Raw genomic sequence first — 16,588 nt, forward strand, 5'->3', positions numbered from 1 at the left:
TTTGGTGGATGCTATGGTCTTTTAGATTTACAATTTCAAGGCGACAAGACTTATGCTTTAGGTCCACTGCCTTGTCTAACCTGTCCTTGTTCAGCTCTCCTTTTCTATTAAGGAATTGGGTGCCTTTCAGCTTCTTCATCGTTCTTTGCCAGCATACCTTGAGCTAGAAGACATCCTTTGTTAGCCATTATATCAGCTTCCTTGTTCAGAGTTCACAGGACATGGTAGAATGAGCAGGAAGTGAAATTTTGAGTCATCTTTCTTATTCTTTCAAGGGTCTTGTTTAGAGCAGAGCTATTGAGTTGGTCGCCCGTGTTAAGGAGTGATGGGTACATTTTTAGTGGGGTCATGATAGAGGAGTTTGACAACCAATGTCACTAACATCAAGGTACATAGAAGGCTTGCTGCTCTTGATTAAATACGAATTCCATGCCCTAGTACATGACAAAATCCAATGGAAACATTGCAATCCCCCCAATCTTGAAACCCTTAAAAATTGATAAGTCTGCTGGATTTTGAGTGAGATCTAAAATTCTACTTTCTCCAGTGAAATCCAATGAGGTCAGAACCACTCTCAATCATTCTGAGTCATTTCATGATAATGTTAAAAATTTAAGTAAAAGGATAAAAATGAAAGATAAAGGAGAATGTCACTTTTACTTTAAGAATTTAATATTACCATGAATTGCATATCAATACCAGGGCCATAGGCTTGTATATTAGGTTGCCGCACTCAAAATTTTTTGTTTCTTTGAAAAAAGTTTGCACTTGGAATGTCTTCGTGATTTTTTTTTTTTTGTTTGCGAAGAAAAGTTAGGGAGAGTTTTTTTTTGGTGGGAGCGCGCTCCTGAGAATCACTCTCAAACGAGAGTGAGTCGGTAGCGCATTCCTGAGGTCGCTCCCTGAGCACTTCTGTCTGGAGCGCACTTTGGGAGTGGGAGCGAGGAGCAGGGCACTCCCCTGCAACATTGAAGTGGCCACTAAGTTATAAAAAGGGAAAATGTTAGGAGTATTTCCTTATTCTCTCATTTGCCATTTGAGAAAAAATGGATTTTGCTAGCTTTGGTGTTGAAAGTATACACCCTAGTTGGTTTAGAGAGCAAAATCATTCAAATTTCGCCATTGTGTTACCAGGAAGAAGAATATTTGTAGAAGATAATTGAGATAAAAGGTGTTATTAGTTGATTTTATCTTCTAATATGGTTTCTCTACATATCTATTTGCATGCTGAGCTTCTTGAAGATAGAGAACCAAATTTGAGGTTGAGTTGGCTATTAAAGAGGCCAAATACTTTTGTTGGGATTGGCTGTGGACATCAATAATATTTATGAGTTGAGTTCTGCTTTACATAGGGGCCAAGTATCATCTTTTGTGGGCAGTGTTGTGACCATTCCAGAGTTGGATTGATACACTGGAAAAGGAAGAGATTACTCTCCAATTGCAGGTCGTGGCCACTGTCAAGAAGGTGGACTGAGATCTATCATATTGCTGGTTGGTTATCTCTTTCTTTTTGTGGGCCGATTTGGGGTTATGAGGGCTGAGTTGCATTGTTAGCTGATGACAAATATTCCTTTCAGTTGCTGGCTGAATATACCTGAGAAAAGAGGACTGTACTACGCTTTGGTTGGCTGAGTATGACTTGTGGCTAAGTCTGGTCGAGTTCCTTATTGAATGAATGTTGGAGGAGGGGTCGATTATCCTCTTTGAAGCTGGTTCGAACCACTGGAATATCCTTTGTTGGAGCTGACTGTGTCTTGGAACTCTCTTTTGGGCAACATTTATACCAGGTCACATTATTTCTTGAGTTTGTTTATCCTCATTCAGTTATACGCAAGGTTGTTCGTTCTTGAGACTACTGTGTAATTTCTAAGTTGTATTTCAGTGGATGATAATGATTTTGTGGGCTGTCATTAGTGTTACTCTTGGAGTTTTTGCTTGCTGAGTTAATATGAATATTATGTTATTGTTCTAAAGTCTTTTTATGAGCACATATCTTTGGTAGCGAATGCTTATTTAAACCAAAAAGTAAGAAAGTGCACCTATAACAATTTGCATTATAGTTGTTTGAAAAAATCTCACAAAGACCAAATCAAGCAAAACTCAGAAAATTATTAGCAAAACAGAGATTCTTGAGAGGGTATCTTACAAACAAAGAATCAAAGTGGGATTTCTCTCTAGTTTGCCTCGTCCACATGATTATGTTGCCCCTCAATGGCTCGATCCTCTACTTTGTGATCTTACTAAATGGAAAATAACTTGGATTAATACTATTACAACAAATATCTAAGAAGAAAAGAGATAATAAGCGTTAAAATTGGCAACTAGGGCCAAACTCCATGTGGGTTATCTTATTTATGGTAGCTGATATTTTTCTTGGATCCCTCTCATCGAGAGGTGTAGGATTGATCTAAAGATCATCCGATTCCGATAAGTATTCATGGAGTTATGAATTTATTTGTGTTATAAGACAATTCGTCAAGGTCGGCCAACAACTAAATAACACCCACATGTGCTCAATGTTTTAGTGTAAAAGGAGATGACTTGAGAGTCATTTTAGACACACTTCTCTCTTGATTTCTCTCCACTCTCTTTGGGTTTTAGTTGATGATAAATCTAGGAGTGGAAGCCCTAGACGTTGGAGGAAAGGAGGCTGCCCTAGCCGCAACAAAGAAGACAAACCAGTGAAGTTATGGAAGGGATCTGGACGCTGTCCTAAAGAAGCCCTAGACGCAGTCCTAAGGAAGCCCTAGCTGCAGTCCTAGAATACCCTAGATGCAGTCATCTAAATTAGGTCTATTCACACTAGGGTAGGCCGCATTTCATAAGGGAAATTCTGGGCCAGATTTGAGGACAGTTAGGGATTGTTGTGTGCCCTAACCAGTCCTTGAAATTACAGCAGTAATGAAGTGACAAACAACAACGTTTGTATGGTGTGTTGGCATCAAAGGAAGATGGGACAACAAGGTCACATGGTGCAACAAAGGAAGATGGGACAACAAAGTCACATGGTGCTGCAAACACAAACGGGACAACAAGCAATCATAGGAGCAACAGTCACTAACAGTGGGAGAACAGTGCTAGGAATGTGACAGCAAGGTGACCCATGAAGTTTGAATGCATGATAGTGCAGTAAGATGCATGGGTAACATGATAGAAATGATGGCATGGTACAACAATGTTACAATGATGGCATGGTACAACAATGTAACAATGGGTCAGCAACAAAGGCATACTAACAATGAAAGAACAATATGGTAAGCAAGGTGCAGCAAGCACATGGTGGCAAGCATGGTGCAGCAAGCACATGGGATAGTATGGCAAACATGGTGTAGCAATGGCACATGATGGTACATGATGCAGTACAACAATGGGTACAATCATGATTGATGATGCATGATGAGATGCAGCATAGTCATGATGGGTGCAACATGGTGCAACATAGTGAGGTGTAGCATGATGATGAGGAGCAACAAGGTGATGGAGTAACTTGGGAGAATCAGTTGAAGCAACATGACTTCAACTGAGTTCAGCTACCTCATGTATCATCTACTTAGAGATGATCTATGCTCTTATTTAGATAAGTCAAAGTGTTGACTTCTGTTGTAAATGTACTATCTCTCTCTCTCTGCTGAACTATTGAAGAACATATAAGAAGAATTGATCAAGGGTTTCCCCACATTGGTGTTTGTCCTTGGCTAGCGCCACATCTTGTGTCCTCTTGTCTTCTGTGATCTATGTTTATGTTCTATCTGCAATTTACCTTAATGCTGATGTGATTGCTAATTTGGAAAAGATATTGAGCTAACTGTGAAAATTGAAATAAATTGCTCTAAGCATAGAACATACCTAAAATTAACAATAAGGGCCAACCTATGAATGTAAAAGCAAACTACAAAAGTTTGCAAATGAGTTCTTTTATTAATGGCATTGATCTCACTAGATATTAATGGAATTGATCTCACTAGACAACAACAACCTTTGCTAGAGGGGAGGCTAGCCTTTTATAACTTTTTTTTAATGGTTAGTTGGACTCCTTTTAAAAAATATTTACTAATCATCTAAATGTTGGAGACTTAGTAATATTTTCAATAAAATATTACATTACAATACTTTTTTCCCACTAAAGGGGTCGAATTAGTGCACAATTCCCTTGGAAAGCTCACACTCTCTTTGCTTGTGGCTCACAAGTTAGTAAATGGTCTAATAGATTCCCAATGTTCCCTTTGGCTTGCAATGTTCCACTTTAATGTCCTTTGGAAACTCGATTTGGCCCCAAAGAGTTTGACTTGGTAAATAAATGGCTCGATTTGGTCCCAAAGAGTTTGACTTGGTAAACAAATGGCTTGATTTGGTCCTTGAGATAATTTTTGACTTCATAAGGACTAGATGATGGATCCTTCTCTTACTTCCCAGTCTAAGATACATCTAATGGCTAGTTAACTCATCAAGCGACTAGTTTGCTTGACTTTCCTAGCTTAGTGAACTTGACTTAGGCATCTATGCTCTAGGTCTCCAATGACTTGATGAATTTTACATTTTTGACACTTGGGGTTTGTGGTAACTTGCCCTAATATGAATTGGGTCTTGCTTCATCTTTTCATATCCTACCATGTGTTGCCACTTCATTCCTACACTGGCCACATCATCAAGCCCTCGTGCTGGTTCTCTAACGCCCCAAGGAATCTTAGGATTTTGTCACTTGTGTTTGTTCCTCTTCTTTTGTAGACCACTTTCAACGTAATGCATGCCCAAAACTGTCCAACGTTGTCCCTCATCTAGGTGGATATTGATGGCCACCCACCTATGGTATCTTCTTGTTGAACTTGTGCTTTCATCTAGAGGAGGTTGGGTGGGTTCTTGAATTATTGTAATATCAAGGCTGCCCTCATATTCCTATTTTTCAATTGTTTCTTGAATCCTGCTAGGAGAACAAGGAGATTCTTCTTCGTTTTCTTTTGTACAAGTAGGATTGTCTTTTTTCAATTCTGCCGCTTGGTCCTCCTCAACAAGATAGGACTCTTCATTAGTGTTCTCCTTTTGGGATTGGAGCCATTCTTCTAGAATTTTTTATGCCAAATATATCCCTTTTATTTCTTGGATGAATGGAAGCCAACTTTTTGAGTTATGGATCCCATCCTGCACAAAATGCCTCCAGGAATTCTATAAAAGGACGCAAACATGCCTTTGTCAAGGCTGTTGTACCAAATCCATGCAGGTCCTTCCAGTCTTATTGTGAAGAACATCATCATGGCATCCTCATGGAGGTAGTCATCTTTCTTACAGTGTTTGATAAATGCAGATATATGATTTACAACTGATTCCCCATATTCACAGAACATGGGTCCGTCATGTGACCTATATTTATAACCATGTGGAAAACCCCTCATACCTGAAAAGTCAACTAGATGTAGAAATGGTGCTATCCATGGAAGTATCTCCAATGCTCCATCTCTTTGTTAGTTGTAAAACTTGGCAATGAGGCTAAAATGAAAATATAAGATGAAAAATATTAATGAAAATACTACAATGGAGTCACCAATACATAGCTTATTTATTACCTTGGAAAGAAGTTTCTTGTGTTGTACCTCTTTAGATTTTGTTGAAGCGGAGTTGCCAGGTGAGATCTTGTAATGATAATATCAATCTCATCAAATACACAAAACAGAAACAATCTTACCAAGACGTTGTCGTTGAATGCCAGATTATTTGACCTTCTACTTGGCAACAGCACCAAAAATGTTATCAATCTTATGAGCAGGGTTGCAAAGGTCAATGCAAACCTGTTAGGATGGGAACACACAGGGTAAAGGTCCACTGTCACCCTTGGCCCAAAGCCTTGCCCTTTAGGCCCAACTTCCTCCTGAAAGGATAAGGGAGGATTCTCATTCAATACCCCAACCAACCCAAGTAAAACTAGTGCCTTAAATGGGGTAAAAAATGAGGTGGGGGAGTTAATTATGGGGACTGTCTTGCTGATTTTTTTTATAAGTATCCGACAAAAACTAAAACCAACGAAATGCTATACCAAACAACATTAAATATGGCATATAAGTACTTGAAATTGATGTAGAAAAAATATACTAACCAGCTAAGAAGTTATTTTTCAGTTTGGGTCACTGGTTAGAGGGGTTATAGAGAAAATCAACTTGCTACCCTGTAACTACAGACCTCAGAATCTGCAGTAAATTGTAGGGACAACACCCTGTTTCCTTTTAACGGACCACCCAGTGAGTGCTAAAGCACTCATAGATCACAGATCTAAAGGCGGGAGGGCATGGAGGCGCTAAATAGATCTTGGGGGATCACTTCCAAGCTTTGGACAATAGAAAATATCAGTTTCCAGCAAGTTAGAAATTGTATTTTTGTGGACCTGGGATGCAGTCTGACTTGGTACTATGCCCAAAAAAATTCCAACAATAGATATGAAATTGAAACAACTGAAAAGCTAATATTTTTGACTCTAAATTGATAAATCAACAATGTAAAATAGTACCGGGGTCTTAAATGCAAGATACCAAAAGGTACATGTTTTGTGCAGGGAACCTTGAAAATATTTACAGATTTCTTTTGTAACAGTTGCTTGAATGTGCAAATTTGCAATAAAATAATTGATACACAGGGGTAAACGATATGCAAAGTAATCCAAATTAACTGCACCACAACCTTGGCTAAAATTTAATTCAATTTTAAGCAATTGAAGGTAAATTATTGCTGTTTTGAGATAAAACTTAAAAACCAACAAGCCAAATGTCCTACACTAAAACAAAAAATAAAAATTTTGAAGTTTTTTTTGAATAAGATGGTAGTTGGAAATTCTTACCTTGTGCCTTCATAACTTATCTTAAGAGTTGGGTTGTGAAACACACTCCTTTGTAAGGTGGTTTTGCACTTGACTAGGGAAGTGGGATTGATCTACAAGAGAAATTGCACCCACTTGTGACTTAAGGTATTCTGTACTCTTTAGACCCAACTAGGAGTGGCTCCTAGCGCAATGTTCTCTGACCTACAGTTCGAGTATGTGGTGAAATGCAAGCTCCCTTCTCAGTTGAAGCTCCTTGCTAGAATGGTTCAACCCTTGTTGGAATGACCCACCTGCAACAAAGTAACAAAACAAGATTTCTCCCTAGTTTGTCTCGACCATGTGGCTATGTAGCCTCTCAATGGTTTGATCCTTTGGCTTTGTGTGGAATTACTAAATGGAAAATAACTTAGATTAATATGATTATAACAAATAACCAAGAAGAAAAGAGATATTAGGAGCCAACCACGAATGTAAAAGAAAATTACACAAGTTTGCAAATGAGTTCTTTAATTAATGGTACCGATCTCAGAAGACGACAATAAACTTTACTTGAGGGGAGCTTGGCCTTTTATAATTTTTTTCCAATGGCTAATTAACGGCTAGTTGGACTCCTTTAAAATCATATTTGGTAGACATCCACATGTTGGAGACTTAGTAATTTTTTAATAAAATATTATATTACAATGCGTTTTGTCCACTAAAGGGGACAAATTAGTTCACAATTCCCTTGGAAAGCTTGTGACCCCTTTTCTTGTGGTTCAAAGGTTGGTAATGGTCCAATAGATCTCTAATGTTCCCTTTGACTTGCAACATTCCACTTCAATGTCCTTTGGAAACTCAACTTGGCCACAAAGAGTTTGGATTGGCAAAGAAATGGTTCGATTTGGTCCTTGAGATTTTTTTTGACTTAATAAGGACTAGTTGATGGTCCCTTCTCTAACTCCCTGGTCCAAGATACCTCCACTGGCGAGTTAGACCCTTCCAATTTTTTTTGACTTCATAAGAGCTAGTTGATGGTCCCTTCTCTAACTTCCTTGTCAAAGATACCTCCAACGACTAGTTAGACCCTTCCAATGGCTAGTTTACTCACCAAACAACTAGTTCACTTGACTTTCCTTGTCGAGTAAACTTCATTGAGCCACCTGTGCTCTAGATATCCAATTCTGACACTTAGGGTTATTGTATCCTTCCCTTATTTGAACTGGGTCGTTTTCCATTTTTCTATATCTTGCCCTGCATTGCCACATCATATCTACCTTGTCCATGTCATCCCCTGTGTTGGTTCTCTAATGCCCTAAGGAATCATAGGAGTCTGAGACTTGGGTTTTGTTTGTCTTCTTCTTAGACCACTTCTAACGTAATGCATGCCCAAAACTATCCAATATTGACCCCGATCTCCAACTTGAAAATTGGTGTATTTGTTTGACCACGTTTGACCAGTTGTAACTTGCCACTTCCTTCTCTCTTTGGAAAAGTTTTACGTGGCATGTTATCCTCTCATTAAGCTAAACAATATGAGACCAAGTTGAATTTTTGAAATCTGGGACCATTTGCATTGGGAAACGTGAATTGCCTTAGGAAATGTGAAAAGTTGTCTTTGTGACACTACCATGTATGAGAATTGTTCGAGGGATATTGCACCAAATCTGATGCCACCTACATCCTCGATAGACCCATAACCATGTGTTAAGACATAGGTGCACCTTGATGCATGTTGGATTGGCCCATACATTATTGATCATCCCTAAAAAAGAAGGCTCCTCTAGAACCCTTAGTCCTCATATAAGACCATCCTAGGCCCTCCATTCATGTTCAAGACGAAAGGAACCAAAGATGAACCCAAAGAGGCCGGCCATGATTGACCAAACAAGTCTAGGTCCTAGGACACCTAATATAGGGCCTCACATTGTTTTCACAAGGCTTTTGACTTGTGACCTTGAGTTTACAATGGTGGGGAAATATACTGCAAATTTTTTTTATGTATCCCTACTGACTTGAGGCGTAACACCTCCTAATTCTGATTTTCTTTTGATGAATTAGCCAATTCCTTCATAATTGGATTGGGAAGAGCAAATTTTATTTTATGATCTAGCTACATGTAAGCATTGATGGTTTGTAATGTGTGCATTGTTTCTAACTTAATTGTTTTCAATTTTTTTTACTTGTTGAAGAGGTTAACTTTAGTTATTCCCTTTATGCCCTATTTTTCTTTGGTTGATCTATCCAGTGCTTTTTGAAGACCTTACTCATTGTAAAGCAGGTAGAGTTGTTGGGGTGCTAATTCTGTAATGACTGGACTCTATGATAGTCTTTGTTATTTGTTCTTTTTTGTGTCAAATACTGGAAAGTGGTAGAAGTTATGCTTTGCTATGAAGTATTTTTTTTTGGTAAAATCTTTCTATTAGATAAACAAAGCTACATGAAGCATTGTACGAATAAATTAGGTGACAGTAAAGGTCACTGCTACAGAGTCATAAAGAGGCAATTAAAGCAAACTACTTGAAAGATGAAACATTAGAAACTAAGATGGAGTATTAATGCAAAATCCTGAACAGTATAAAGTTGCAACTTCTTAATCACTGGCCTAAGGCAATTGAAGGATACACCATAAAATTTATTTAAGTTTGGCTAGAAGGGTGCATCTAAAACATGCATAAGGTCATAAATGTGCAAGGAAATAAAATAGCTGCTATTGCAAGAGTTGGGTGGTCATCATCCTTAGGCTTAGGGGAAACTAGTTGTTTGAGGTGGCTTATTGACAATCAAAGGCACCCATCCATCATTCTTATCTTCTTGGGGCTTGGTCAAGTTGCAAATGACTAGGGGTATGCTAGGGATTTTATTGCCCATAGGAGGACATGACATCTCATTTTGCTGACCATGTGGTCATCTCCAACTTGTTTTGAAGCCCGTGAATTTGTCTAACTACTTAGTGATGGGGCTATTGATATCTTGAGCATTTATTTGACATTTGGGATAAGGCTGGGTTGTAGGATTGTGAATGCTTATGTGGTACATGGCTTGACCTACAGGGGGCCCCTCCCTAATGCTCTAGGTGTTGATATTGAATTCTTTTGGATTATCCATAATTAGATCCATTTCGAGGTTAACGTTTTGAACCTGCCCATTGACAATTCATCTTCAGGACAAGACAATGTCGAGGAATATATATATATTTTTTCTAGTTAAAACTAATCTATTATATACATAAACAGAATTCAGTTACATCATTTCAAGACAGAAAGAACCAGTTGCCTGTAATGGCAGCTTGGAACAACTGAGACTGCAGTGTCCGAGGACTTAACCAGACCAAAAATAAACCAGCCCTCGCAGGGGCGCCAACAACATATCAGGATAATCCTGCGCAGGGGAAAACAGACACATCCCAACCATAAAACAAGAACCCGTTACCCAAGACCCACACAAAGATAGTTTGCCGACATAACAAAAACTTGAGACCAAAAAAAATAATCAGAGCAGCGGGAGAGGTCGAAAGGCTAAACAAAAGTGCCGCAGAGACCTGGAACGATGGCGCTGCTATTCGTCCGGTTCCTCCTCAACCACCCGACACCACCCGTATTCCTCCACCTCCGTTGCAGTGGGAGCAGTTTCCATGTTGACGTCTTCGCCTTTGCTGATCATCTCCTTCTGAGCCAAAGGGCGATTTGAGACATCCTCTGGTGTAGCCGCAGGCGTTTCCATGACTGTCTCTGAACTGTCAGCAGGCTGCTTCCCGCGATCATCTTGAGAGTCGCTGCCATCCTGGGAGGCTTCGATGAAGAGAACCGAGACATGGGCACTGATCCGGGGGCAGTTCATAGAACTATTGAAGTTGAAAATGGCAGAGCCGAAGGCGGGCGTGGAAGCAGAATCAGGAGCACTTGAGTCCAGGAATTGACTGGACTGAAGGGGGTTGGCATCAAGGGAACGATGACAATTGCAACGACAACAATGGGGATAGGAAGCTTCTGCAGGAGGGCGAGAAGACCCCCCACGGGAGGTGCCGCGACGGCTGAGCATACGTTGTCTAGGCCTGACCATAATTGCAGGGTCCGAATGGAAAATACACAGCGCGTAATTGAGGAACAAACCAGACCAGGGGATACCACAAACCGACGGTGAATTGACCCAGACGGAAAGATAGCCTCTTGGAGCTGCTCGCAGCTCCAGGGGTTGCATAAACATACCCTGGGGAAGAACCATGAACATACCCTGAACCGGCGCAGTGAGATCCAACCCCCCATTGCTTTTGACATAGCTGCCTCCACCTCGAAACCCATCCGCCATTACTGCGACCTCCATGCGAGCTGAAGTGCCGGACAGAGCATTTAAGCGCTTCTGGAGAATAACAAACATTTCATTCCCGCGCGGCCAAAGACAGGCCTGCGCCCATGTGTTTCCCTTGCGACGGCGCATGGCTGGCATGTGGCCGCAATTAAACGCGCGTCCCATCCAAGCTGTCACCCGCATCCGGGGGAGCCGCATCTCTTTGGACCAGACGAGTGCATTCCTGTGCTTGATCATGATTTGATATGATATCCAGTTTCCCTGTGAGTAGAGTATTCTCATTTTCCACCCCTATATTGGCCAGGAGGTCAGCGACCTTGTTGCCTTCCCTTTTTATGTGATTAAAGGTGATGGCCCTGTTGCTGTGGAGCGCTTGCTCTAAGGCTTCCAATCTCGCTTCGAGCCTCCAACTGGTAGCTATTTTCCTTGCATGAGATCCATTTAGGAGATGCTTGGCCATATTTATAAGAATCTGGGAGTCTCCTTCCACTTCCAGGGGTTGGAAATTGTGTTTCCATGCGAGAAGGAGTCCTTGCCAGAGTCCCTCTAACTCAGCCGAGTTATTGGTATCCCACCCGATGTTCCCAAAGTAGAGCAGTAGGGGTGTGCCTTCGTGATTCCTTACAATTCCGCCAAAGCCTGCAATTCCAGGATTTCCTTTTGAGGCCCCATCAAAGTTGAGCTTGAAGGTATGCTTTGGGGGGGCAGTCCAGGAGACTTTTTTAAGGTTGCTGCCATTAGAAGGGCTATTATTGTGAAGTCCTTGAGGAAGATGCATTTGCCAGTTTTCTAAAATGGCTTTCTCATTGTCTAGAGTCGGAAAGTCCTTCTCAGTCCATGAGCGGAGCAACAACGTCTCTTTGAGATTCCCACAAAGCGTACTCCAGATACTATCTATCGAAGATCGCTGATCTTTGAATATGCGTTTGTTCCTTTCCTTCCATATGCTCCATAGGAGGAACCCGGGGATTATGTTCCATAAATGGTTGAGAATTTCACTTTTGTAAGGATTCTGTTGCCAATGACGTAAAGAGTTGGTGATGTCGTCCTCAAGTTTGCATCTTCTTTGACATCTAAAGCTAGCCTTTTCCCATAGTTGATTGGCTAAGGGGCAGGAGTCCAGGAGGTGTTGGAGAGTTTCCTCATGGGAATTGCAATTAAAACAGATGGAGGGGCCATGAAAATTTCTGCGCCTGAGTTTATCCCATGTGAGGATTCTCTGATGTCCCACCAACCAAAGGAAGTAGGAGACTTTGGGCCATGATCCTAACCCCCAGATTTTGCTCCAAATTGGGTCAGGGGGAGCAGGGTTATTGCTTATGATTTTGTAGGCCTCAGATGTGGTGAAGGCTCCTTTGGGCTGATACCCCCATCGTAGAATGTCTCTGCCTTCGTCAAGTCTGATGCTTCTTTTACGCAGCTCCCTTTCCAGCTCCTCAACGATTTGGTGATTTTCAGTTGTGATTAACTGGTTACCTTGTTTCCATTTCCTGAAGCCTTGCTCTGTCTCCTGGGTCCAATAATGCCGAATCTTATCTTGCTGCTGCTCCTCCCCAATGAAGTTCGGAGGTGGATTAAGAATACGACTGAGCTGTGGCATTTGGTTCCAAGCATCTGTCCAGAATCGTGCAGTTCTGCCATTTCTTACTTCCCAGAAACTATGCTGCTGTATCAGCTGGAAGTGTTGTTTGGCCGCATTCCAAATTAGCGAGCCTTTGTCATTGGGAGTGAACCTGATGAGCTCCTCCTGGGGTCTGTGATTGGCGTATTTGGCCGTCCAGATTGTGGCCCAAGGTTTTTCTGGGTTAGAGAGCCATTGCCACCAGATTTTTGCGCTCATGATAGTGTTGCTATGCTCAGGGTCTCTAAGACCAATGCCCCCTTTTTCTTTGGGCGTGCAAACAGTGGTCCATTTTACCAGGGCCCATTTGCGATTTGTTGCCGTGTTTCCCCATAGGAAACCTCGCTGAAGAGCCCTAATTCTTTTTAGAACCCATTTTGGCGCCGCTAGGATTGAGAATAAGTATAGCGGCATTGCCTGAAGAACTGACTTTATGAGCACTACACGACTGGCCAAGTTCAGAGCTCTGTGCGTCCAGAGGTTGAGACGGGATTCGAGCTTCTCAATGAGAGAACGCCAGGAGGAGTGCTTGATGGCTGAGGCAGAAAGGGGGGCTCCAAGGTATTGAGAGGGGAGAGATGCAATGGGGAAACCCAAGATTCGAGCAACAACTGTCTTAACGACCGAAGAGGTGTGAAAGAAAAAGATCTGCGATTTGCAGCTATTGATGCTAGTTCCGGAGGCTTTAGAGAAGTCATTGAGCAGGGCTTTAAAGCAGGAGGCTTCTTGGACAGAAGGGTAGCCAAAGAGCATGGTGTCATCAACAAACTGCTAATGGGATATGGCTGGGGAGTGGTGGATGGAGAGACCTTTGAGCCGTTGAGAGAGGAGGGCTTGTTTAATGTGACGTCCTAAGCCTTCTGCAATTAAAACAAAGAGGAAAGGGGAGAGGGGATCACCTTGCCTGATTCCACGGGATGGTTTGAAGGGGCGTGAAGGGATCTCGTTCACAAGAATGGAGAAGAAAGAGGAGGAAATGAGACTCATGATCCATCGGATCCACATGGGTAGAATCCAAAGGCAATTAGCATTTGCTGTATGTAGGTCCAGCTGAGCTTATCAAAAGCTTTTGAAAGATCAAGTTTTAGAATCATACCTGCCTGTTTGGACTGCTTGAGGGATGATCTCATGCGAGAGGATAATGCCATCCATTATCTGTCTCCCCTCCACATATCCCGATTGTTCCGGAGAGATGAGCAGTGGCAAGAGGGGCTTTAACCTGTTGGCGATTACTTTGGAGATGACTTTGTATATGACATTGCAGAGAGCAATCGGCCTGAATTTGTCCGGGGTGATTGAATCCGCCTCTTTTGGTATAAGGGCAATGAAAGTAGAATTGAGTGAGGGAAGCAGCCAATGCAGAGCTCTCGACTCCTCTACAACTTGCCATACCTCCTCTTTTATCAGCTCCCAGAACGCGTGAAAGAAAGTTGTGGTGAAGCCGTCCGAGCCAGGGGCTTTTCCATCCTTGAGCTGTGACATGGCCGTATCCACCTCCTGAATAAGGATAGGGTGGAGGAGAAGTTCATTATGTTCCTCCGTGATTAACTTTGGCACATTATGTGTAATTCTATCTATAGCAGGTCGCCTGTCTGCATCGGGCTCTAGATGAACTTGCTTGAAGTGATGAAGGAACTCCTCCTCAATTTCCTCATGTTGTTCTGCTTTTGCCCCTCCTTGTTTTTGAATGAAAGGGATGTTATTGTGCATTCTTCGTTGAACCGTGGTTCGATGGAAGAATTTGGTGTTTCGTTCGCCCTCTTTCAGCCATCTGATCCTGGATTTTTGCTTCCAGTATATCTCCTCCTGCCTTCTCCTCTCCTCCAGCTGGTTGTGGATGCGCTGCTCCTGCTCTAGGGTCCCCTCAGTGTGACCCTCTGTGCTTATTTTTTGTTGGAGTTCTGCCATTTCCTTATTTAAGTTATGTTGCGCCTTGAAGATGTCTCCAAAGGTCTCACTGTTCCACCGCTTTAGATGGCTTTTTAAGTATTTGAGTTTCTGTTGGAACTGGAACATCTTGGAGCCTTCAGGCGGAGTGAAGGTTGTCCAAGTTGTTTTTACAAAGTCTTTGAAAGATGGATGAGTGAGCCAGAACTCTTCGAAGCGAAAGGGTCTTCTGATGGAGTTGCCTGGTCGTTGCCACTGGAGGGCAATTGGCCAGTGATCCGAGCCTGAGTGGGGAAGAATGGCAGCTGTGATGTCTCCTCCTAAGTGAACCGAATTATCTGATATGAGGAAACGATCCAATTTGGAAGCGATTTGATGCTTTCTTGCTCTTCGATTGCTCCAAGTGAAAATGCCATTGCAGAAATGTAAATCTATAAGAGAGGTGTTCTGGATGAAGTCTTTGAAATGGGTGTTTTCCTGTTCCAATCTGTTTCTTCCCCAAATCTTTTCCTCCAACTTAGTGATCATGTTGAAATCCCCTCCAATAATCCAAAGAGGATGCCTCCTATTGTTGTTCAGAGCTTCTATGGTGTTGAGAAGAGCTATTTTGTTTCCTGCTTCCTGTGGGAAATAGACATTTGAGAGGTTTCCATGAATATTGGTGCCTAAAATGTGGAAGGCAGCCTGGATGAGGTGGTGAGAGGCGTGGAATTCAGAGAGAGTAAACGCTTGTGTGTTCCATGCAATGGCAAGCCTGGATGAGGTGGTGAGCGGCGTGGAATTTAGAGAGAGTAAGCGCTTGTGTGTTCCATGCAATGGCAAGCCCCCCTGATGCTCCAGATGCATCCACTGCCACCGATTGACAACCTGGCCATGCTTTAGAGAGGATACTGCCTAGTGTAGAGCTGTTACACTTGGTTTCCTGGAGAAAGCATAGTTGCGGCTTTTCCATTTTTATCATGTTTTTTAGCATTCTACGTTTTCCTGGGCTGTTGAGCCCCCTTAGGTTCCATGAGATGAGCTTCATGATTCACTATTAGTAGAGGGTTTATAGTTCTTCGTCAATTTAACATACCTGCTTGAGTCCACCAGCATTTTTCCTACCGCTATTGTTCGCTGGAGATCAGTTTTTCTTCCCCTCTTTTTGGAGTCTTTTGGGGGAAGGCCTCCATCCCATAGACTTCCTGGCTGGATGCCTAGTTGTTGCTGCTGATAAGCCCTTGAGATGACCACTTCCAGTTTGTTGAGCTGAAGCTCAGGGATACTGTCGAAAGCCTTCTTTTTGCATGCTACTTCTAGTTCTAAAATGTCTAGTCCATTCAGATCTATACTTTCTGGTTCTTCATCCATCTGTTGCACCTGGCTGTTTCCTTCAGTGGAAATATCTAAGCTTTGGAGGGGGTTTGGAGTTCCATCTACGTCCATTTCATTGTCTTTTTCTGCCGGTTCCTTTCGACCTTCCTTGGGGTTTGTCAGTGCAACTTTGGGGGTTTGATGATCAGAGTGGGAGGCTGAGAGAGGAGGCTGGGAGGAGGAGGAAGGGGGAGCAGAGCTGGGCTTGGAGAACTGGATTTGCTCTTCTGAGGTCTGAGCTAGAATTTCAAAGCTATTCCTCAAAGCATGGCTGGGGGCTTTGTCTTGCTGGGGCTTTTTCACGGTTGAAGGTTTTTTGTGCGCTCGCTTGCGGCTAGGAGCTTTTGTGAAGCCATCATGGGTCAAGGAGTCAGAGGGTTCAGAAGCATTAGCTTTGGCATTTAGGGGACAGTCCCTGAATAGATGCCCGAGAGCATGGCATTTTTGGTATCGAAAAGGGACATGTTCATAATCCAAGGGTTGAATCCATTCATTGTCACGGTGAGAGAGACTTACCGATTCTGGCAGGGCTTTGTCCAGGCGCATAAAGACGCAGATGCGAGCATAGGAAGTGTATCTACGCATTTTTGTTTCTTCTGCTGCTTTTATGTATTCCCCTAATCCATTTCCAATGTCTT

The 16,588-nt window shown here is 42.3% G+C and overlaps 1 protein-coding gene across 1 annotated transcript; it reads right to left on the bottom strand.

Moving 5' to 3' along the window:
- Positions 1-11,237: 11,237 nt before the first annotated feature.
- LOC149181753 (uncharacterized) lies at positions 11,238-15,443 on the bottom strand. The gene is made up of 2 exons (XM_089414309.1): positions 13,807-15,443; positions 11,238-13,371 (listed from the first exon to the last, which is right to left on the bottom strand). Exons 1-2 carry the CDS (start codon positions 15,441-15,443, stop codon positions 11,238-11,240), a joined length of 3,771 nt encoding a protein of 1,256 aa, XP_089270435.1.
- Positions 15,444-16,588: the final 1,145 nt, after the last annotated feature.

Source organism: Pinus tabuliformis, chromosome 3_2, assembly GCF_031772625.1.
Source record: "Pinus tabuliformis cultivar Carrire ecotype Pingquan chromosome 3_2, CPIR1, whole genome shotgun sequence".
Taxonomy (NCBI): domain Eukaryota; kingdom Viridiplantae; phylum Streptophyta; class Pinopsida; order Pinales; family Pinaceae; genus Pinus; species Pinus tabuliformis.

Excerpts from the sequence above, each read along its gene's own strand:
- LOC149181753 (XM_089414309.1), bottom strand. The coding sequence starts at position 15,443 with ATGCATCTGGAGCATCAGGGGGGCTTGCCATTGCATGGAACACACAAG. Across the intron at positions 13,372-13,806 it reads CAAGCAGTCCAAACAGGCAG|CTGCAAATCGCAGATCTTTT; the intron begins GTATGATTCTAA and ends TAGCATCAATAG.